The 24,555-nt window shown below is 41.7% G+C and overlaps 1 protein-coding gene across 3 annotated transcripts; it reads right to left on the reverse strand.

Annotated features, from left to right (window-relative positions):
- Positions 1-597: 597 nt before the first annotated feature.
- CD200R1 (CD200 receptor 1) lies at positions 598-24,288 on the reverse strand. Of its 3 annotated transcripts, XR_009557496.1 has the most exons (8): positions 24,013-24,288; positions 19,459-19,566; positions 18,295-18,603; positions 9,683-9,928; positions 6,895-7,006; positions 6,057-6,114; positions 3,756-4,680; positions 598-3,364 (listed from the first exon to the last, which is right to left on the reverse strand). XR_009557496.1 is itself a non-coding variant. In XM_035115040.2 (7 exons), exons 1-7 carry the CDS (start codon positions 24,173-24,175, stop codon positions 4,632-4,634), a joined length of 993 nt encoding a protein of 330 aa, XP_034970931.1. In that variant the 5' UTR covers positions 24,176-24,288; the 3' UTR covers positions 598-4,631. The 3 variants fall into 3 exon arrangements, 2 of the variants coding, with proteins under 2 accessions (XP_034970931.1, XP_034970930.1); XM_035115040.2 differs by having other exon boundaries at positions 598-4,680; positions 6,895-6,954; XM_035115039.2 differs by having other exon boundaries at positions 598-4,680.
- Positions 24,289-24,555: the final 267 nt, after the last annotated feature.

Below are 24,555 nucleotides of genomic sequence, written 5' to 3' on the forward strand. Positions count from 1 at the left end.
GTAGATTGTGTGTGGACTACGTAGAAATAACAAGTACTGTATTCTGACTCCATTGATTCTCAAATAAAATGCTGTGTGTGTGTGTGTGTGTGTGTGTGTGTGTGTGTGTACGCAGCCTTTGCTGTTCTGAATGTTTTGTTCCTATGGAAGGACTTTATGCATCCACAGAAGGGGATTTTGTCTCCATTTCTTTTTAACTAAGTAATATTTTCCTGCATATCTGGGGAATCCCATGAGCGTACAGAAACCCCCACGTTGTCTGGAGCATGGCCCCATTTCATTGCTCTGCTGGTTGGCTATTAGATGGAACAAACAGACAAGGAAGCTTAGAGCTCACATCTTCTCAAGTTCTCTTCACAGGTCTGCACCCATGGGTCTTGTCTCTGCCACAGACATCCTGTGTGACTTTAGGAAAACCACTCAGCATTTCTCTACTTCATTTCCCCTAATGTGCAAAAAAAGAGACCTTGTTTCGTGGCTCCACTGTGATCACACTTCCACTGGGGTATATATGGTCCAACAGGAGGCAATGGTGGTCTAGGCCTCAGGGAAAACTTCATGTATATTTTTTATTTGTTCTAAATTTACAGTTGCAGAAATATCAAATTAGATTGCACACATTCAGTAAAATGGATGGAATCTATTATTATTATTATTATTATTATTATTATTATTATTATTATATTTGTTGCATTTACATCCCACTTTTTTTCTTCAAAGAGCTCAAGGTGGCATGCATGGTTCTCCCCCTCCTCATTTAATCCCCACAACAACCTTGCAAGGTAAGTTAGGCTGTGACTGTCACAAGCTTTATATGCTACGAATGCTATGACAAAGCGTTTTATGCATTTTAACACTGTGAAACCAGATGGCACTGTGCAGTCCCGTCTTCCGCCAACAGGATTTCCCTGTATGAAGTTTACAACCCGTTGAACTGAATTGCTTTTTTTGATGTGTCTAGATCCAGCCAAGGTCACCCAGTGAGCTTCATGGCATTGTGGGGATTTGAACTCTGGCTTCCCAACACCCTAACTATGACACCACATTGGCTTATCAATGAAGGTTCCTTGAGAATTATATAAAAAAGTTTCCAGACCTGTTAAGGGAAAGCAAGTGGAAGAGGGAGATCTAAGAAACATTGTCCATTTTGAGGTAAGGGCTGGTCTAGAGGCCATCTGAACAGCCCTGCAATTTTAGGTTCTAATGCTGAGAGGGCTATTGGAACAATCAGGAATGGTCCAGATTACCCTGATGGACCTGGCAGAGCAGTAAATGACCATAGTTTGTTAAGGAGGTGTCTGTCAATAGATGGGTGGTTCTGGAAGGAAAGCCATTGGAAATCAGGGCTGAGCCTCCCCACATCCCAAAGCTGGGAGTTAATGTGAGAGAAGAACAGCCATTCCCTTCTCACAGCTGGAGCTGGGAACACCCAGTGGCCTGTTCTGTTTACTGTGGAAATCCAAAGCGATGGCTTTGGTGGGCCCCCTAGAAATCCAATGGGGAGCAAGATCTGTTGTTGGAGTGTTAATGCTGCGAACCTTCTATTTTATGCTCAGCCTATATATGTATGTATCCTTGATCACTGCAGATGGTGACAGCAGTCACGAAATTAAAAGACGCCTGCTTCTTGGGAGAAAAGCAATGACAAACCTAGACAGCATCTTAAAAAGCAGAGACATCACCTTGCCGACAAAGGTCCGTATAGTTAAAGCTATGGTTTTCCCAGTAGTGATGTATGGAAGTGAGAGCTGGACCATAAAGAAGGCTGATCGCCGAAGAATTGATGCTTTTGAATTATGGTGCTGGAGGAGACTCTTGAGAGTCCCATGGACTGCTAGAAGATCAAACCTATCCATTCTTAAGGAAATCAGCCCTGAGTGCTCCCTGGAAGGACAGATCGTGAAGCTGAGGCTACAATACTTTGGCCACCTCATGAGAAGAGAAGAATCCTTGGAAAAGACCCTGATGTTGGGAAAGATTGAGGGCACTAGGAGAAGAGGACGACAGAGGACAAGATGGTTGGACAGTGTTCTCGAAGCTACGAACATGAGTTTGACCAAACTGCGGGAGGCAGTGCAAGACAGGAGTGCCTGGTGTGCTTTGGTCCATGGGGTCACGAAGAGTCGGACACGACTAAACGACTAAACAGCAACAATATATGTATGTAAATAGAAGCACATATCACAAAGACATCACAAGTCCCTGGCTACCTTTATTCCAAGGAAACCATAGCCAAGGTATGCACAGAGACGCCTGTTGCCATGTAAACAACAATATTTTTCTCCCACGACATGACTGACCATGAGGTTGAAATGCCACCTAGTGACTCTTGACAAGGTAATATAAGGTCATTATGGATTATTATTTTTGTTGCTGCTGCTGCTAAAGCTACATTCATATCAGAACTAAGGTACATGGCATCCTTGGGCAGCAACCAAGGCTCACTGCTAATGTCTTCCCTGGGCCTCTGCGCTGGAGGCCATATCTAGTCATCCTTTAAATTTCCTATAATTCCCCCAAGCCTAGTGTTGCTCTGGGTGGCTAGACCCAGTGTCCCAGTGCAGCTAGGACCTGCTACCACAGCTGGATGAGCCTCCTAGGGCCCACTGACAGAGGATGGGGTTAATCAGAAGACCCCCCCTCCCCAGGACCCCCTCAACCCTGAACCCAGTCCTGATTCACATCTCTATTGCTGTAATTCAATTGGGCTCCTTTTTCTTCTTTTGATTACATTTGGATCCAGTTCTTACTTTAGAGCTCTCAGAGAATCAAGGAACATTGTTGCATGCTCAGCTGATGAGTCTCAAACAGCAGAAAGCTGATCAATTCCATTGATAGTAGGTTATCAATGCCTGCTAGTCATGATGGCTGTGTATTATCTCCTGTGTTGGAGGGGACATTTTTTTCCAATACCAGTTGCTGAAGAGAAATCACTATTGCACTTGTGTCCTCCTTATAGGCTTCCTATGGAAATCTTTTTGGCTACTGTGAGAAACAGGATGCCATATAGATAGGCTTTTGCACAGGGCTCTTCTTCAGTTCCTATGCATAACCTCAGAAACCATTTTCTGCTCTTGATCTGTGAAGAGCTAGTTGTTCACTAATGGCAAAGTATAGACAACATACGGCCATTAACTTTTGAGAAGAATTATAGAATTGTAGAGTTGGAAGGGACCACAAGGGTCCCACAACCCCTGCAATGCAGGAATCTTTCCCCCAGTGTGAGGCTCGAACCCGAATCCCCGAGATAAAGAGTCTGAGCTATCTCTAGTTCTATTACTATTAGTTATTATATTTTAATTCCACTCTTCCAAGGAGTTTGGGGCAACATGCCCATTCACAACAATTCTATTTGGTAGGTGAGCTCTCTCTCAAAGTTCTGGTTACAGGTAGGTAGCCGTGTTGGTCTGGATCGAAGTAAAATAAAAAAATTCCTTCAGTAGCACCTTCCTTCAGTAGGTAGCCGTGTTGGTCTTTAAGGTGCTACTGAAGGAATTTTTTTATTTTACTTCGATCCAGACCAACACGGCTACCTACCTGTAACCAGAACTATGGAAGGCACCACATTGAGCCGCATGAAATGGAAGTCCATCAACCTCACCAAGAAACTTGCCCAGGTACAAACTGACATCCTCTTTCTGTCTAAATGCAAAAACCTGGACATTGTACCTAAGGGTCTTAGAATTAAGAACCCTCTTCAATCAACTTACTTAGTTGGTCTTTAAGGTGCTACTGAAGGAATTTTTTTATTTTACCTCTCTCTCAAAGTCTGGCTCAGTTGACAACACCATACCTGCTCTCTCTCCCTATTAACCTCACTGACATATAGAACATAATCCAGAGAACTTTAGGAAGAAGCTGTCCTTCTGCAGGATGCGGTCTTCCAGGAGCATGTATTGCTTCCAGGTCTGTCAGTCAGAGAAAGATCAGTTGTTTTCTTCCGTGGCGCAATTCCTTGGAATGCTGGTTATATGGTCCTTAGAATCATAGAATTGTAGTCATCTAGTTGTGCAACTCCCCTGCATTGCAGGAATCTCAACACATGGTCCCCTTTTTAGAACAGTGCTCTTAAAGAGTGATTTGGCCCCGAGGGCCCTTCCCAGTTCAACCTGTACTTAATGCCCCATATTAAAGTGAATGGTCTGTTTGGATTAGGCAGAAAGATGATGACAATTAATTAGAATCGCCTCTTTTCATAGTTCTCGAAACAGCTTTCTGAATGCTTAGACTGGAAAAATACAGTCAATGTGAGAAAAAGAAGATTCGTTATGATGCAGAGCAGAACAGTTAAGGCCAGCAGCATTCTTGGAAGAATTCCACAGAGCCTGGAGAAAAGGTGCATAACTGCTCAGCCTCTTTTACAAACAGATAATTGACTCTGGTTTTTGACAAGTGACTGTATGGGGCGTTGGCAGAGAGAGACAACAGGCCATTGGGTTTGTGGGAAGGATACAGAAAGCCAAAATGTACCCATGTCCATGGGAGGGTCACTGTAAAGTGTTAATGACCCTCCCCCTCCCAATGTATTTTTCTCTTACACAGTTCAAGTCAGACACCGTTTCATGTTGAAGGGAAGAGCTCTGGTGGGAAGTGTCATTCACTATGTGGGAAGTCACCTGATTTCTCATAGATCACATTTTCCACTTGTACGAAAATGGCATATGGCTCCAGCTCACTCTCCTACAAAACAGAAGTGCACCCCTTTGAGAAAAATACATGGCTCATCACCTAAGTAAAACTCTGAAGCATTTTAAAACATGACGGAAGCTGCCCATTTGTTTCTTTCATCTCATGATATGCAGAAAAATGTTCTGACTTATCCCCTAGCACCACCCCAAGAGAAATACAGTGGTACCTTGGTTCCCAAACACTAAAAAGCTGAAAGTAAGTGTTCCGGTTTTCAAATGTTTTCCAGAAGCCGAATGTCCAATGTGGCTGTCAGCTATTGTCTCCGAGGCGCCTGCACCAATCAGAAGCTGCGCCTTGGTTTTCGAACATTTCAGAAGTCAAATGGACTTCTGGAACAGATTAAGTTCGAGAACCAAGATACAGTGGTGCCTCGCTTAACGAATGCCCTGCTTAACGAAATTTCCGCTTAACAAAAGGTTTTTTCCAGTGGAGGTTGCCTCGCTAGACGAATTCGTTTAATGAAAAATTCGTCTAGCGAATCGCGGTTTCCCATAGGAATGCATTGAAATTCAATTAATGCGTTCCTATGGGCAAAAAAAAAAATTCAAAAAAATTTCAATGCATTCCTATGGGATTCGCTAGACGAATTTTTCGTTATAAGAAAAGACCCGTGGAATGAATTAAATTCGTCTAGCAAGGCACCACTGTACCACTGTATTTGGTGCTTTTGGTATTTATTTTGTGTTTTTGTTTTTGAGGCTTTTTTGGTTAATTTGTTTTTGTGACTGAGTTCAGCTGACTGACTGATTGTGTGACAGCGAAAATGGATAAAAGTCCCCCCTCCAAACAATGACTATCATCAGAGCAAGTAAGGAAAAAATAATTTTAATTTTCATCATCTACAATACTGTCTTATTTATTTTATTTCATAGTACAGTACATTGATTATTGCTTTCATTTTATGGATTAATGGTCTCAGAGAGTAAAATTTATGTTAAACTGCTGTTTTAGGGGTTGTTTTTAAAAGTATGGAACGGATTAATCCGTTTCGCATTACTTTCTATGGGAAAGTGTGCCTTGGTTTTGGAACGCTTTGGTTTTGGAACGGACTTCCGGAACACATTAAGTTTGAGAACCAAGGTACCACTGTAATGAAAAAATGTTCCCTTTATACTGCAGAGTTTTTATATTGTGAAATACACTGTGGATGTCAATATCAAAGTTATTAAAGTATGGAATATGATTAGCAGTACAGTGGTACCTCAGGTTACAAACACCTCAGGCTACAAACACTTCGGGTTACAGGCTCCGCTAACCCAGAAATAGTACCTCGGGTTAAGAACTTTACCTCAGGATGAGAACAGAAATCATGTGCCGGCGGCGCAGCAGCAGGAGGAGGCCCCATTAGCTAAAGTGGTACCTCTTACCTGGATGCTTGGTCTTGACATTGTTTCAGGACTTTTGGATGCAGCAACTTCTTTTTTTCTAGTGTAAGCAGGGAGGGGAAAGTATAATTAGATTCCTTCTTCCAGATACCATGCAAAATGGGTTTGGATCAACATGTCATCTATAAGACCCTAGGAAAATTCCAGATCTAGTATACCCATTGATATATCTTACAACTGATCCTAATAAACGTACACATTCCACTGCAAATATATAGAGTATCACCACTACTGTGTTAGAACTAGGGACTAACTAATCTGTCAATTAACATTTATCTCAGTTTCCCATGTTTTTCAATTTTCAGTTCATTATAGCATTTTCCACATCGGCTGGCAATTAAAAAAAAACCCAGTGCATGAGAATTTGCACACATTTTAAGGTAATTTTGCAAACAATTTCTCCCAGCCGAATGAATTTTCCTTATTATTTTCACAAATATATGCAATTTTGTATGTTTGTTTTGGTTGGAGAACACATTGAAAAAAATCAGAGAAGTGTGAATTTTTAAGGATGGCTGCGTTTTGGTTCACAAATTGGTTTGGGAAGTGCAAATTACCATAAGTAGGTTCATGTTGAAATTCAAAGAACTAAATGGATTTCTCCCCATCCTAGTCACAACTGCTTTTCTTGGTTTTCTTGTCTCTGAAAGGTCTTCCTACATTCTATCCTATGAACCACCTTCTAGTCCCAGAGGCAGAAAGCTGTATAAATAATGCCTTGCTGTTTTTCTGTAGTAAGTTGAATTCATGGCCATTGTGGCAGCTGAGCAATTGTACAGAGCTGTGGAATTGGCTTATGTTAGGACTTTGGCATACATACCTTCCACAGAGGAGGTAGATGAAAATTGAAAGCAGGAGAATTCCCAAGACACCAGCAAGGCTGGAAAATAGAATGGTGATTGTTACATCTTCCTTTTTTTTTCTTTGTCCACCTGGAAATATGCAAAGTGCAAGAAATGCCAGTTAGGAGACATGGGTGTAATGGATGGAATCGATAGATCAGTCAACAAAAGATAGAGTTGCAGATTAGAATTTGTATGTACCGCCTGAAGCTCAGGTCCAAACAACAAGGTATATATAGGATTCTTTTGGAAACCTCACTGGGTTCTACAGATATTATTATTATTATTATTATTATTATTATTATTATTATTATTATTATTTTATACCTCGCCACTCTGGGCAGCTTCCAACAAATACCAAAATACATTAAAATATCACAGATTAAAAACTTCCCTAAACAGGGCTGCCTTTAGGTGTTTTCTGAATGTCAGGTAGTTATTTATCTCCTTGACCTCTGATGGGAGGGCGTTCCACAGGGCAGGCGCCACTACCGAGAAGGCCCTCTGCCTGGTTCCAAGTAGCTTTGCTTCTCAAAGTGAGGGAACGGCCAGAAGGCCCTCGGCGCTGGATCTCAGTGTCCGGGCTGAGCAATGGGGGTGGAGACGCTCCTTCAGGTATATAGGACCGAGGCCGTTAGGGCTTTAAAGATAGCTTAAGACAACCATGGGAAAGTGACTTAGGCAAGACAATTGATTTAAAAACATGGCAAGCCTGTGGAACAAACCCCCATTTCAAACCCCATCCGTGCACATTTGGGAGAATGCATATGAACATATCCATAGGAGATACCTACCCTTCCGATGTCCTGAGTTAGGCTTGCCATATGTCCGGAATTTCCCAGACAATGTTTCAGCCTCTAGAAGCAGTGTCTGTGCAGAAATCGCTAGAATCCATGACAACCCATGTCAGAAGTTTAGATTTTGACAACAACTTGGGGAGGGGGAGCTCAACCACTTTGGGCAAAAAAAAGCTCAACATCTTTGCCCAAAAAGAGCTACTTTGATTCCTGTTTGCAGCAGCCAGATTCATGGTGGCCAAAGGCATCCGCAGATGACTTGCAATACTATTGGTACCTCCAGATCATCGCGGGTGCCACTACCGAGAAGGCCCTCTGCCTGGTTCCCTGTAACTTGGCTTCTCGCAGCGAGGGAACCGCCAGAAGGCGGAGGTGGAGATGCTCCTTCAGGTATACTGGACCGAGGCCATTTAGGGCTTTAAAGGTCAGCACCAACACTTTGAATGTGTGCTCGGAAACGTACTGGGAGCCAATGCAGGTCTTTCAAGACCGGTGTTATGTGGTCTCGGCGGCTGCTCCCAGTCACCAGTCTAGCTGCCGCAATAAGTATTATTATTATTATTATTATTATTATTATTATTATTATTATTATTATTCGTCACCCATCTTACTAGGTTGCCCCAGCTACTCTAGGCAGCTCTCAACAAAATATTAAATGTCCATTGCTGACCTAAACTGTTCCATGCAGAATTTTCCATGGGAATAATTCCAAAGGGCTGCCTCCGAAGGAAAACATTACACCAGACCTGGCCCTTAGACAGAAAAAGGAACTACAACCATTTGGGGGAAATTTTCTACTTTTTAGAAATATTACAGGCCAAAAATAAAATGTGAGTCCCAAACCCAAGATCCCTGGAACACACCACCAGAAGAAGGATAATAGTGGATATTAGTAAATTGATTTTTATTTCATTTTATTTTTATCCCATTTTTCTAGACACAAATGCATCCAGAGTGGCACACAGTAAGAACATTGATTAAAAAATACTGAAAAGGAACATTATGAATTGCCTTTTGAGCTAAAAAAAAATGCACTCAAAATGTTATAAAGAAAAATAATAAATTCAAAATATTAAAAAAAAGTCCGTGGGAAATGGACCTTCAAGTAATAATCTCTAATGAAAAATGGGGAACTTTTAAAACACTTTTGGCCCAGTTAAGGGAATCTTCTTGGAAATTCTTACATAGGTGGTATCTTTCATCGTTCTCTGAAAAGCTGATGTGTCAGATTCATGCAACCAAAGGGAATTCCATCCTCCATCTGTTCTATAATGTGTGACACCCATTTTGGGATTATAAGCATCAAGCAGATTTTGTTTATAACCCCCTAAGATCTCTTGTTAATATGTGGAAAGATTTTTGGGAGTGAAATGTAAGAATTTGATTTTATCCTTTTAATCAAAGTGGTTGATGTGTTGAGTTATGTTGTCTTATGTGCGATCTGAAAAATTAAAATTAATAAAAATTCAGAAAGACAAAGGAAAAAAGGAAGGGGGGGTCCTCTGTATCCCATATCTTACCTGTACCTTTGTGTCCCGTGTTTTGTTTTGTTTCCCATTGCAAAAATATTCAATTAAAAATGTGTGTGTGTGTGAGAGAGAGAGAGAGGGTGTGTATGAAAAAACAATAAAACAGGGTAAATTACAAGTTAAATCTAGATCAGTGTCACATAAATGGGAGATGTAACCTGGTGTGTATGAAAAAACAATAAAACAGGGTAAATTACAAGTTAAATCTAGATCAGTGTCACATAAATGGGAGATGTAACCTGGAAAGTGCAGCAGAACATCAAACCACCCAGTCATCAAGATTTCATATACCGTAAGTTGCAAATGTGGGAGAAAAGAGAAGTCCCCAGTTGACAAAAGAATACGTGTGAAAAGGGGGTGATCCTGAGATCTCTCAGGAAAACGTATCAGAGAGTGGAAACCACAAATTAACACACAGAGAGAAAGATTATTAGGGTTACCTAATGAGAGAGTGAGGGACTCATTCCATGCAGGATGGGAGACAAAGCAAGTTACTTCGCTCCCCTCAGAGCTGTTGACCTTGTATATACTGGTGACGGTCTGTGTGCCATTAAGCAAATATTCACTCTTGGTGTTATACTCTCCTCCTGGGGACCATGAGATCTGTGCCGCTGGTTTCCCTGCAACTGCCTTGCAAATGGCAGTTCCATTGACGTCGTCATGAATCAGGGACGCCTCAGGAGGTACTGGAGGGAACAAAGTAATGAGGCGAAGAGTCAGTTAAATTTATCAAAGTGGTGGGATGAGGTCTGCTCTAGACTAGAAGTGGGAAATGGAGGGTGCTTGGGCAGTTGTGGGCAGCATTAACGCAGTGTAAACCTGTCAGGAACTGCATTTGAGTAGTGGGGGTGCCTTGATCCCACAGTGAGCAGGGCCAGACATACAACCACACACACTTAAAGCAGGCAGCTGATAGCCGTATCTCATGCCCCTCCTGTCCTGTAGCCCCATAAAATGGGTGTTTTCCGCTGCAGCATGTTAGAGGGTGTGCATATCTGGTTCCCCACCTCTGGCATAGAAAGACGGACATAAAAGGTAGCAGATCTGCATATTCCAGACCCTCCAAGTGTCCCTATTTTCCAGGGACAGTCCTGGATTTACAGAAGCCACCCTGGTTTGATCCTGGAATGTCCCACTTTTCATTAGGGTGTCCCTATTTTCATCAGAGAAATGTTGGAGGGTATGGAGTTATCTGCCTCCTGAGCTATCTAAAGACAGCCCTGTGTAGGGAAGTATTTTTTTTAAAAAAAAAGTTTAATGTATTCTTATGTTTTTATATATGTTGGAAGCTGCCCAGAGTGGCTAGGGCAGCCCATTTAGGTGGGTGGGGTATAAATAATAAAATTAAAAGAATGTCCCTGCTTTCAGCAGAGAAATGGTGGAAGGTATGATATTCTATTGGTATATACCGTGTTTCCCCAAAAATAAGCCATAGTGATAGGCAGTTTAACCTTGTGGGTTAAACTGTCCCATACTTAATAAATAAAAAAAGACATCCCCTGAAAATAAGCCACCGTGTGGTTTTTTTGAGGAAAAATAAATATAAGACAGTGTCTTATTTTTGGAGAAACACGGCATGTTGCACCAAAATACACATTTGAGGGATGTCAGGGGGACTTCCTACAGGGAGCCTCCCCCCATCACCCTGACCAGCACTTCGCACAGCGAGAGCGGTAGCAGCAGGTCAAGAGGAAGTGGAATGGAGGAGGGAAGGCTCTAGCTGTTGGGCAAAATACGCACCAACTGAGTGGCAACAGCGGCAGGGTCGACGAAATAACAAAGTCGTCTTCAGTTTCTTTGCTTGCTTTTATTTACAATTATATACACCACACTCCTCTACTCCTTTCCTCTCATTTCACAATACATCACCACAACCACACCCATGAACCATTTGGGTAGCTTAAATACAGAATTCAAAATAGTCAATTACCCAATCACATTACAGTAAGCAAACTCTACCTTCAAATATTCAAATTAGCAAAAGCTCACAGGTGTGCTATCATTCAGAACAAGGTTACAAACACACATCTCTGTGTAGCACCATTGACCACATCAGTCTTAAAGGAAAAACCTAACAACCCCCTGCTGGTCAATGATGCGTAGCAGTAACATTCAGCATCTTCTGTGTATGTTTAAGATGCGTAGCTGTTGGCAAAGCTTTTGTGAAAATATCTGCTATTTGCTCTAGTCCAGCTACATATTCAAAAGTAATATTTTTTTCATTAATCATTTGTTTTTCATTAATCATTTGTTTTTCAAACTCCAAACGTAACCGTAACGTTCTGGTACATTGGGTATTGCCTTCTGATGTCAAAATGGCTATTCCACTTTGGGAATCAATGTGCACAGGTATTGGTAATTTTACTTTTATTTTTAGGTCTGCAAACAACTGCAAAAACCATTCAATGTCCCTTATGGCTTCAGAACATGCACAAAGTTCACTTTCTGTGGTTGACATACAAATTATACGCTGTCTGCGCGTTCTCCATTCAAATGGACATTCATTGTATCTGTAAACAAAACCGGACACACCTTTATATTTGAAAAGTTCAGACGCATGAGATGCGTCACAAAAAATATCGAACCCTGTATCATTATGCGCCTTAAAATGTAACCTGTAATGCAGCGTGTGTTTAAGATAAAGCACCACTCTTTTTAACGCTCGAAAACACTGCTTGGTTGGATTCTCCACAAATGTGGAAAGAAAATTAAAACTGAAAGATATGTCTGGTCTGGACACGCGCTGAATAAAGTTCAGCTTTCCTAATATCGACCTGTAAAGTGTTTTGTCATGAAAAGGTGCATCCTCTTCAGTAAAAGTAAATCCACATGTTAATGGGGTTTCTTTTCCTTTTGCGTTCTCCAAATTTAGTACTTCTATTAAATCCTTAATTTTTGCAGTTTGGTGTACAGCAAAAGAACCATCTGCTTCCCTGTCTATTTGCATGGACAGGTAATTCTTAACTTTCCCCAAATCTTTTACATCAAAGCGTTTACAAAGTTGAGAAAGAAACAACTGGTATTCCTTTAAATGTTTACATGAAAATAATAAATCATCAACATAAACGGCCAATTTGACAACAGAATTACCACATTGTTTGGTAAAAATGCAATTATCAGCTTCCCCCTGCGCAAACCCAAATTCAATCAAGGTTTGTTTTAAAGTTTCGTGCCAATTCCTGCCACTTTGATACAGGCCATACAGAGATTTGTTTAATTTACAAACTACCCCAGGTGCAGCATCTACACCATCTGGAACTTTCAAACTTCACACTCGGAGAAAACACATTCTCATAATCAATGCCTTCCAATTGTTGATAACCCCTTGCTACTAACCTAGCTTTATATCTCACTACTTTATTTTTATCATTGAGTTTTACTTTGAACACCCATCTTGAGTCTATGACCCGCATATCAGGTGTTTGCTTCACAAAAGTCCAGGTGTTATTTTGATTTAGAGATGCAAGCTCAGAATCTATTGCTTTTATCCATTGTTGAGCTTGTGACTTTGGCATGGTTTGTATCTCTTTAAAACTTTTTGGTTCAAAATTAACTTGGTTACAATATACATTGTTTGCAACTTCTATTTCCTCATCAACAGTAGCAATGTTTCTACGTTTAAACAACTGCTCCTGTCGTTTCTGCCTTTGTAGCTGTTGTTCATTGATGTAACGCTGAGGCGGTCTAGTTATCCTACTGGAGCGTCTAAGCTCTGGTAAACTTTCACTGTCAGCTTTTAAATTTCCTTCCAAAACTTCAGAAATACGGCTAGTAGAGGGCTTTGGACTTACATTGTGGTCTGAGTTGTCCATTGCCTCTTGTTCCCCTTTAAACTCACATCCTCCAATCTCTGACTGATTACTGTCAGGATCGGTATCAACTGGCTGCTCGTTAGCATCAGCTGTACTCTTTGGGGATATTTCTTTAAGACCATCACTATCTTGAAACTCAGCTACACCATCCCAGTGTACTGAAGGTATAATGCTACGGGTAAGGTGAAACTTTTTTGTGTCTGGTAAATAAATGCGATAATTCCCTTGCTGATATCCCATAAATTTACCTGGGATACCTCTTTCCTGCAGCTTCCCTTTAGCTGGGTAATGCATCATAACATCACTGCCCCAAACACACAAATACTTTAGATTGGGACGCTTTCCAAAAAGCATTTCATAAGGTGTTACTGTTAATGCAGAATGATAGGATCGATTCTTTACATGCGTGTAACAGCTCAAACATTCAGCCCAGAAGCTATCAGGAAGTTGAGCATCATGGAGCATTGTTTTTATCCCAGATTGTAGGTTTTTGTTAACAACCTCAGCAATCCCATTCTGCCAGGGACTCCTGGGTGAGGACACTTGGTGTACTGTTCCCTGCGCATTTAGGAACTCTTCAAAATCCTGCGACATAAATTCACCTCCAAGATCAGAGTACAGATTTTGTATATTTTTACCAAAATGAGTCTTAACCCAGTTGCAAAACTTTTTATACATTTCTAGTGCTTGAGACTTCTTAGAGATTGCATATGTCCAAACATATCTGGTTTTCTGGTCCACAAGTGTTAGCCAGAATCGGGACCCTCCAAGAGATTCTGGCAATGGTCCTACTAGATCACAGTGAACCCTTTCAAAAGGCTCTGCTACTTCTCTCATAGTGCTTTTGCCCTTTCGTGCCACCTTAATTTTATGTTTGCAGCATGACAGGCAGTTCATGTAAAATTTACACGGTTTAATCTCTAGACCATGCACTATATCCCGTGTTTTTAAAACATCTGCAAAGTTTTTATGACAAAGCTTGCGGTGAGCTTCATGTAAGCAGTTTTTATGTGGCTGGCAATTTGCCAACCCCTGCCTGCTCCTATTGGCTACACCACAACAGCTATTGCTTCCTCCTGAAGAGGAGTGAAACTTGAGTCTGTAAAGCCCATGAGTCTGTTTTGCATAGAGAACCTGCTTGTTGGCCCGATAAAATCGGCACATTTTTTCAGTAAATTTAGCTCTAATACCTTGACGTGCAAACTGATAAACTGATAATAAATTCCCACACAATTCAGGGCAATAAACAACATCTGATATAGTAATATTCAAACTATGCAGGTTTATAGTCCCCTTTCCAAGTGAGGGCAAAACTATTCCATTCGCTAAATGCACATTTCCAGTCTCTGGTGTGTAGGTTATGAAGAGACTGCGATTGCTGCACAAGTGCTGCGATGCGCCACTATCGATGATGAAAAAGTCCCAGTTACCTCTTTTAACCTCACAAGGCTGTGGTTCTGCAAAGAATGCTTTCGGCTCGGGTCGACTACCTCGCTGCGGTCGCTGTGAAGGCTTCCACGCCTGAGTGACTGTGTGTCCCTTTTGCGACCTAGAGGAAGTCTTTTTACTCTTTGCTCTGCATTCCGAAGCAAAATGTCCCAAAAGGCCACAGGCAAAGCATTTCTTGTTGGCTCTTAAAGCTACAACATCCCTGTAGTCATTTGAATGCACATTCTGCTCTTTGGGAACCTGCATGATTGAGGCATCTCGCCTGTCCAGCTCTGCCATCAGTTTTGCAGTCACACCTTCAATACTCAGCTGGTCAGGAGGGACCAAAGCAAGCTGGCTTGCGACTGCATCATACTCTTTGTTTAATGAGCAGAGGATTATAAAACAAAATTGATTAACAGGAACCACAACGTCTCTTCTCAAAAGCTCCAACCTGATTTCTTGTAAATGTCTCAGGTGAGCTGCCAAGTCATCGCCAGGTTGCAGCTTTGCCTGATAAAGCTGGCGGTAAAACGCCAAGGCTGACGCAGACTCTTTTCTCAAATGGACCGCAGCCAAACTCTCCCACATTTCTTTAGCCGACATTTTATCTCTGATATACACAACTTGCTGGTCGGACACTGCTAAGTTTATAAAAGCTTTGGCTTTGTTATCCCCCCGTATCCATTCAGGGGTAATTATCTGAGGAGGGTCATCTGTGGCGTAGTCAAACAGGTCCTTACATTCGAGTAACCCTCTCATTCTAAAGGACCAAAGACTATAATTACCATCAGTTAGTTGAGGAAAGGTAAGCGCCGTCTTTTCGCCGTCATCCATCCTGGATATACTTCTGGCTCCTTTTCGACTGGCAGACAGCTCAGCTTCGCAGCCCTCTTAGCAAGCAGTTCAAACACCCATGCGCAGTTCCTGAGCCCATAACCGGATGTTGGGCAAAATACGCACCAACTGAGTGGCAACAGCGGCAGGGTCGACGAAATAACAAAGTCCTCAGTTTCTTTGCTTGCTTTTATTTACAATTATATACACCACACTCCTCTACTCCTTTCCTCTCATTTCACAATACATCACCACAACCACACCCATGAACCATTTGGGTAGCTTAAATACAGAATTCAAAATAGTCAATTACCCAATCACATTACAGTAAGCAAACTCTACCTTCAAATATTCAAATTAGCAAAAGCTCACAGGTGTGCTATCATTCAGAACAAGGTTACAAACACACATCTCTGTGTAGCACCATTGACCACATCAGTCTTAAAGGAAAAACCTAACACTAGCAAGGTATCAGAGCCCCAGCACTGCCCTAGCCAACAAGTAGAAGAGGGAGCACAGCCTCTTCTGGCGCCCGAATTGAGGCGTGTGCCCAAACGCAGGGTTAGAGGGCAACGTTTTGGGGTGCCCAAGCTTTTATGCTGGCGCAGAAGCAAAAGGGCACCGTTGCCGGATTCTGCAAGTGACTAGGAGGTCATGTTTTCTGTTATCTCTGCACTGTAAATAGTATGCACAATAAAACCCTTAAAGACAGAGCGGACTGGAGCGTCTTTACTTGGGTATAGCCGCAACAATCCCCTGACAAGGAAGAAATAAGGCCCTTACGAAACCTGATGAGTAAACATATTCCTATACATGCTGTCAGGAATTGCTGACCACTATTCCATGTAATGAGCAGAGTCACTACAGCAGGAAGAACTCGTGGTCTGACTCAGCGTGGCTGGCCACTGACTCATCCAGGGCAGAGAGCAGGATTAGGTCTCATCTGCACTAGGCATTGAAAGCTGTAGCATACCACTTTAAACAGCTTCCACTGAAGAATCCTGGAAACTGTAATTTGCTAGGAATCCCCCTTCCCCTCATAGAGCTACAATCCCCAATGTGACTTAAAAATCAACCCCTCTTCCCAGCACAGAAGCGCACATCCTGACAGACTTTAAGTTGCAGGGAGCAGTCCCTGAGCCCTGCAGGCCAGACTGTACTGTGGTACAAATTTGTGTAGCTGAAACCATTACAAAAAACAAAATACATAAAACAGAATAAAATGCATCACACAGTTAAAATAATTATTAAAACCAGACATTTTGTCAGATAAGAGTTTGCTCCTCTGAAGAATTTGACATTGTTCCTACAAACTTTTCTCTGTAAAATTGCCACTCCAAAAGCAAAACAAGAAACTTTTTCAGGCGTGTAGAGGGATCTGTCCTCTAATAAAAAGTTAGTCGGATACCAAATCGATCTCTAAACTGAGCAATTTAAATGGAGTATCTGAACAAGTCTTAAGTCCTCATAGACTGGGCAAAGCAGTGGGACAAATCTCTGGGTACATTTCCTCCAAACTTCATAAGGAATTATATGACAGCGTCCTTCAACAATGGCATAGTGCATAGACCGGAACTACAGAGTTGTAAAGGCTTTTCTCCATTTGACATTTGTGGTGCTGGTTACATACATAGTGAGCGTGAGGAGTCTGAATGGGTAGTTTGGGCAGACAGGACAGACAGAAGTGCGAGAAGCACGAAACAATGTTTTATAATATGAGATTTCATGTGGCAGGATGCCATCTCAAGGTCTATGGAGCTCAGAACTAATGCAGACTACAGCTCTCATCATGCTGTTTTTAGAGACTGCTGGGAGAGGAGGGAGCCTGAGTTTTATGAAGCTGAGCAGTCAGGTGTGTGAAGAGGTGACTCACTTGAAAAAGACTCTCGAGCCCCCCTCCATATGGCTTTTAAAACACTATAACGCATGTTTTCTCTGGATTTTCCTGCAGAGTTCCACATGGTGTCAACATTATTCTGCCGGTATTCTGGAATAATGCAGGCGCCATGCCAATTTTTCTTCTGTTGCAGAATATCAGATATTTGAAGAAAGATCCTGTGTGATCAGCCTATGTGTTCAATGGTGTGGAATGTTTGGGTGACCTTCCACTGTATGATGTGGCAGGGGGGCTGAGAGTGATGGGCATTGGCCTGAGTGATGCCTGTTTCACATCCCTTCTGCCTCACTTCAGTCTGATAGGAGAGAGCTAGTGGAGATCCGAGGAGGACAAGAATGGCAGACAGTACTGAAGGAAGCTCTGGAGTTAGCTGCAGTGGCCAAGGATATCATGGAATACCAAGGGTGAAATGTCAATGAAAACACACACACACACACACACACACACACACACACACGAATTTTGCTGGTTGAATACCAAAACAGGGAAGGGAGATTTTGTGACATTTTAGGAGCAGTAGTTCCCTCAGAACACATCCTGCTAATGGTGTGGATAACAAAATGCCATCTCACTCACCACAAATTTACATTTTCTGCACAGTATATTGCTATATTCAACCTTCCTTTCCCAAGCTCTATTCCCTCCCTCCCATTTCACTTTTGTCAGCCTTTTCAAACTTGTGTACTTCAGCATTTTGTTTGGTCATGCTGAGAAGAAAGCAGAGGAGAGGCATTGAAAAAGCAGATTGAAGCAGAATAAGCTTTAAGTCCTATGTCTGAAAAGACTATGTCATTTCTATGTTCTTTGTTCACAACGAAAAAATATTAATAAGCGTGTAGTAGTTGTAACAGCAGCTGTAGAAGGAAGAGCAGAAGTAGAAATTGTTTTTAATCCAATTTTATAGGTTATTTTTTATTGCATACATTTTATTGCATACAATTTTAAGCACTGTTGTTGTTTTAAGCACAGTGGTTGCCAGTAGCTTAAAAGTAGTTTTAAATGTTTGGATTCGATAAAATAGATGTAGCAGTCTCATATGATGATTTATAGGTAAGGAAAAGAACATGGAGTTTCTTACCTAATATGGTTAGATTATGTTCATGGCTGAATGTTCCATCAGCAGTTGCTGTAGAACATTTATATATTCCTTCACTGGACATTTGTGCTGACTTTATCTGAAGGGTGGAGTTCTTGTCTGGTCTAGATAACCAACACATGCTGTTCTCACTGCAGTTTCCCCCTGTTTGATTTCTTTTAGTGATGTATGATAAATAGCAAACGGTTCCATTCTTTAAGTTGGCATTCCATGATACCATTATCATAGGTCTCTGATGGGGGCAGTTCAGCACAACTTCAGTGCCAACCACTGCATCCCTTTTTGACTTGCCTGGAAGGATACAAAAAAGAAGTGCCATCAGTAGGTTTTCCTAGCCATAGCTGCCAAGTTTTCGCTTTTCTCGTGAGGAAGCCTAATCAGCATAAGGGAAAATCCCTGTAAAAAAGGGATAACTTGGCAGCTATGTTCCTAGCTGGTGCTGAGGACTGCATTTGAGACCAAGCTGTTTTTTTTATCCTCAGATACTCCTTAATAAAATCCAAAAGGAATCACAAAAACACAGGTTTCCCAATGTGTTAGAAAGAAACTACCATGAAAGGTTGTGAAACACACCGATGTAAGATATACTACAAAACAACTTAACAGCAGAGATATGTCTCGTGAAAGTTATACCCTCAGATACTTCCGATCATTGTTACACTGTAATCTGCAAAAAGTGGTAAATTTATCAGATGCAAGGAGAATTATGCAGAAACTGGAATAAAATGCTGGGAATTATGAACCGAACAAATTTGCTCTGAATTTTTAATTTCATTTATTTCAAACATCTGTTTCCAGCTTTTCTGCATCATAGTTTATTTTATTATTTATTAAATTTCCATACTGCCCTTTAGTCAAATATCACAGCGCAGTTTACAATATAAAAACATAAGAGACCGCCCAGGCACTCACCAACATTTAAAAAAGCTAAACAAAATCAAATATTGGTAAAATTCTTTTCTAAATCCACCCTATAAGCGTAACGTAGTGTAGTGTAGTGTAGTGTGTTCACATATTGATATAGCTCTCTCTCCTTTTAAATCAAGCTTATTCATTAATCTCTCCGGGTCTTAACAACTAAACTGATGTAAAATAGCATTGTTATCTTCTCTACTATAATTCATAAATACAGGTGTGCAATGTTACCTTCTGCTAGCTGAGGTTTAATATTGTTCACCATCATTGCTGTGACTGAACTGTTGGCATGATGCTGGACAGACTTATTTTGAATGGACCCTCTTGCTGGGAATGATCCTAAAAACAGTCATAAAACAAAACCATAAATGGACCATGATGTATAATAGTAGTAGCAGCAGCAGCAGCAGCAGCAGCTATAAATCAACACTGTTCACGTAATTGTTCTAGAAACTGAGGGAAAGATTAGACCGGTGAATAAGACACCAATACATGTTAAACAAGGCACGTAGCCCAGGTTAATTAGTATAATGACCATATAATTTTATCCACAAGAGAAGACTCAACCTCTGGAGAGGCTGCCAAAATCATTCAAGATCTTCTTTTGGAAATGGATACATGTACTGTAATTTTCATATTTCACTGCAATGCACAATTAGGTGTGCGTGTTTAGTGGTATGGAGCCAGTGTGGAGCAGTCTCTAGGTGGGGGGCTCTGGTTATCCAGCTATTGCACCGTCAGGCAGAATCCCCCAAAGCCCCAGGCAGCCCCCGAGCGGAATGATGACACAAGACCACATTCTATGAGATTAAAATTGGCCACAACTTTATTAAGAATTCAGATGTAGGGAGACCTTGGCTCAGGCGTTGGTCGTATATCCTTCCCAGCCCCCCAGCCGGGGATCTGGGTAGTTTCAGGGTAATCCAGCATGTGTGGGGGTTGGGCTAGCTCTGGAGAACATATGTTCAAGCAGATAGCCCGCCCCCCCTCGTTCGCAGCCACTGGAGGGGGAGGGCAATGACAGCCTATTGCGTATGGTCAATGCCTCCCCCTTAGCCCCATTTACAGGAACCCTGTTATCGCCGCTGCAATGGGGGCGGGGGGGGCACTGCCCCACACATCCCCATTTATGTAGATGACTAAAGGCCTGCATCCGCCAAAGTTGTGACGAATTGCTACGGGAAAGGCGAAACCTGCCAATGCAGGGAAATTCCTTTCCGGCCCTTCAACAGCAACCTTGTTGTAGCAGCGCCTGCATGCGTGTACGCCTGTGGAAGGAAATAACCTGCAATGAAATCATTAATTTTTGAGAGTGGAGGGTGGGAAAGCTCTGGGGCCGTCGACTGCTTCCCAGGAATGACTCTGCTTCAACCGTGTGCAAGGTAAGGTTACCTCCTTCTACCTGGCCAAACCCCCCGGCAACGCCTCCCCAAGCTGGATTGGACAGGTAACTGCATGGGCTGAGACCACCAGTATCCAGCCCGGGAAGGCAGCACCAGCCCCGAACTTACAGGGCTGCCTCAGGGATCCCAGGGGGCTGCATGTGACCGCGCAAAATGCGCCTCCCCTTTTATGTGGGGAACTGTCATTGTCAAACTACATTGTTGAACCCATCATCCCATGCCATTGGCCATGGTGGGGCTGGGGCTGATTGGCGCTGGGTTTCAAGAACATCTGGAGGACCACTGATTCCCCAATCTTGGTGTAGTGGTTCCGAGTTCTAGACCAGGACTTGGGTAACTCGGGTTTAACTCTCCACGCAGGTGATAAGCTTACCTTGGGCCAATCACCATTAATATACATCCCAAGCTTGTTGTAAGACTAAGATGGGTGTGGTAGAATAATGAGTGCCTTCTAGAGAAACCATTAAGGTGAATGTTGAACCAGAGTTTTTAGAAAGCAATTTGAGGGATGAACCAATTCATGCTATAAGCAAACGTAACTGCAGTCTGGCGGACCTTTGTTTACTGAAAATACCACCTCGGCAGAAGGCATTAGGAACAGAGAATCGGGAAAATTTCTCCATAACATGGAATGGGAGATTGTGTGGGGCTGGACACAGTGGTGAGGTGGATAAGGAAAACAAGCTGAGCTTGAATCCAAGAACTTTGGAAGCACTGTGGGTGAATGGTTCCCGCATCTGAGGGAAATGGTCAGTTGCCTGACCTGGGCAGGGCTGCATTCCTCCTGAAGGAGGAGATAGGCCTGGAAGTGCTTCTAGATGTAGCTTTGTCACTAGAGGTCCAGGTAGCCTTGGTGGCTAGAAGTGGACCTTTTACCTGATGTTCCTGGTACAACAGCTTTGGCCACTCCTGGACAGGGAGAGCTTGGGCACAATAGTTCAGACATTGGATTGTTGCAATGCACTCTATGTGGGGCCTCTCTTGCACTTAACCCAAACAGTGCAGTTAGTGCAGAACGCTGCAGCACAGTGGCTGACGAGAACGAGACCATGTCTGCATATAACACTGCTGCTCAGAGATTTGCGCTACTTTCCCATTTGTTACTGGGTCAAGTTCAAGGTGTTACTATTGGTATATAAAGCCCTTAATGGCCTGGAACCAGTTGCTTGCAGGATTCCCTTATCCCATATGTGCTCACTGAACCACTTCAATCTGCAGATCTGACACTGTTATAAGTGCTATATAGTATTCATTTTACAATTGTAAGCAATTGATCCTTTAGTGTGGTAGCACCTACACTTTGGAACTCCCTGCCCGTTGACATTTAGGCAGGCAGCTTTGTGATACACCTTTGGCACCTGCTTGAAATATATATTTTTTAGGCAAGTCCATCCAATAATAATAATAATAATAATAATAATAATAATAATTTTATTATTCATACTCCGCCCCATCTGGCTGGGTTTCCCCAGCCACTCTGAGCAGCTTCCAGCAAATATTAAAACAAAATAAAATATAGATGTTGACACATTTTAATTTTTTAGTGTTACTTTTAATTACCTTTCAAATATTTTTAATGGCTTATTTTAAAACGGTTTTTATTGATAATCTTAATATTTATTGCAAACTGCTTGGAGGTTATACTACAACCAAGTGGTATGTAGATTTTGTAAAACAGTTGTGAGACAAGTGCTTAATGGGACCAAATGCGTATCTGAACCACCCTGTAGGGATGAAATTCTTTAGAAGGTGATTTGGAGCAAGGAAACTGTAGGTAGAGTAAGGGTTAAGAACCTACTGGATCACCATTTCCAGTTGCCCTCTCCCAAAGTTGCTTTTCATATAACAAAAAAACAAGCTTCTGCTTTATCATTACATGTGTTTGTATATAATGCAGTTTGACCTACAAATTCCAGCCAATATATTAAAAAGGATAAAGCACAGTTTTGTTACTTGAGGAATGGAAAGACCTCTACACAAAGGACCATTTTGGTCCACCTCTGAAAACTGAAGGTTGATACACACAAATTATATTTATCGGTACTGAGGATTTTTATGACTGTTTTGACACGTGCCAAAATTACAGCTTATTCTCCTTTTGCAATAGACTTTTCAGCAGTTTTCCAAAATGTGCTGACAGGCCACCATCTCAACACCATGGAGACAACGCCTGTTTTAGTAAACCTTCACTGAACTTTCGCCTACCATCTTCTCCGACTATTGTGGTCAGTGGGAATCTATTTATTCTCCATTTCAAACGCCTGAAGAGGGAGGAAGAAGGAGGTTTCCTCAAGTAAAACTTTAAATTGTTCTGCCATCATGCAATCCATAATTTTTCTTTAAGTTATTATTTATAAATGACACTTTTTAGTTTATTTTCATTTGTAATATTTTACCTCCTGATTTTTAGAGGATATTTTGTTCAGTTGCCTACTGTGAATTTTCCTTGCAGTTTTCTAGCTGATTTTTATGTATAATGTTTATGTTGATACTAGAGGAGACTGTTCAGTTGTTAATTACATTTTTTAGAATGTTGTATTTGCTGTTTATTTGAGATGTTTTAACCTTTGTTGTAATGTATTTAATTATAAGCAGCATATAAATGGTAATATAATAATAATAAAATTAACAGGAGAGATAGAAACTGTTCTAATTGTTAGATTGTCTCTGCACAAAACTGGTGTTTTGGATCACTACTTTAGTGAACTCAATCTACCTGCACCCAACCAACCCCTCACAATTCCAGCCAGCAAAGTTGGTCTGTCCTCTGTTTTCCTTCACCAAAGGAGAAGTATTCAGATTTCACGTAGTGGCCTTCCAAATGGGCTGGAACTGATGCCAGCAAAAGTTATAAGCTTTTCAGCAGGTGTGATAGACAGAATCCCAAGAGAGTTCAAAAAGAGACATTATAACTTTGTTTATAAAGTGAGCATATTTGTGTAATTAAATTCAGACATATACTCTGCTAAAGCAGAGCAGGGGAAACTGCCGCCTTCTAAATGTTGTTGGGCTCCAACTCCCAGCCAGCCTCAGCCAGGATAGCCAATGGTCTGGGATGATGGGATTTGTAGTCCTGCAATATCTAGAGGGCCAAAAGTCTCCCATCCCTATGCATAATAATACTGTAATTATACGATTTTATACTCAGGCCAACTCCCAGCTAATTCAAAGTAGGTTTTTCTTCCTCTTTAAAAATATTTGGTTTGATAAATGTATGCCGCTATTTGCACCTTAGGACTAAATATTATAAGCAGATGATAATGATCCGGTCCATGCTGCCTGTTCCCTAGCCACTTTGCTACATATCCTTTAATGTGGGTGAAACTGAAAGGCGAAGACTTTATAAGAAAAGGCAACACCTTCAGTGAAAAGTAAGACTTACCCATGGTTGCCATCACCACTGTGACAGTGAGCAGGGTACAGGCACTCCAGTTCTTCAGAAAAAAATTAATTCCACATTTGGCTTCCATGGCGCACACAGTTATATCACCACGATATCCATTCTGATGTATGTTTAACCACCAATACAGTGAGCATCTTTTCATGCAAACGCTTCATCTCAGCTAGCATCTCTGCTCCACTTTCTACATCCCTAGGTTTCTACAGCAACTCTGTGTGCTCCAGACTGATTAGCTCCTTTGGGTTGGAGTGGTTCTTCCTTCTGCCTTGCCACTTGTACAGGGTTTCCTGTGCTTACTTGTCAAAAAACCAAACACAGAGGAAGCAGATGAAGTCACTTTCCTCACTGGTTATCGGAACAGGACTGCTCTCTTTGGGAAGACGAGCCCCCACGGTAAAACTCAAGAAGATAAAAACAGGGTTGTTCCATCAAGCTTCCATGTCAGAGGAAATTTCATTTGAGCTGAATGATACTTAAAAAATAATGCTACACCATTTCATGGAAGAAAATTCATGGGCTGAAGAG

The sequence above is a fragment of the Zootoca vivipara genome, chromosome 4, assembly GCF_963506605.1.
Source record: "Zootoca vivipara chromosome 4, rZooViv1.1, whole genome shotgun sequence".
Classification (NCBI taxonomy): domain Eukaryota; kingdom Metazoa; phylum Chordata; class Lepidosauria; order Squamata; family Lacertidae; genus Zootoca; species Zootoca vivipara.

Excerpts from the sequence above, each read along its gene's own strand:
- CD200R1 (XM_035115039.2), bottom strand. The coding sequence starts at position 24,175 with ATGAAAAGATGCTCACTGTATTGGTGGTTAAACATACATCAGAATGGA. Across the intron at positions 6,115-6,894 it reads ATCTACCTCCTCTGTGGAAG|AAAAAAAGAAGTTGCTGCAT; the intron begins GTATGTATGCCA and ends TGCTTACACTAG. Across the intron at positions 4,681-6,056 it reads TGTCAAGACCAAGCATCCAG|GAGAGTGAGCTGGAGCCATA; the intron begins GTAAGAGGTACC and ends TCTGTTTTGTAG.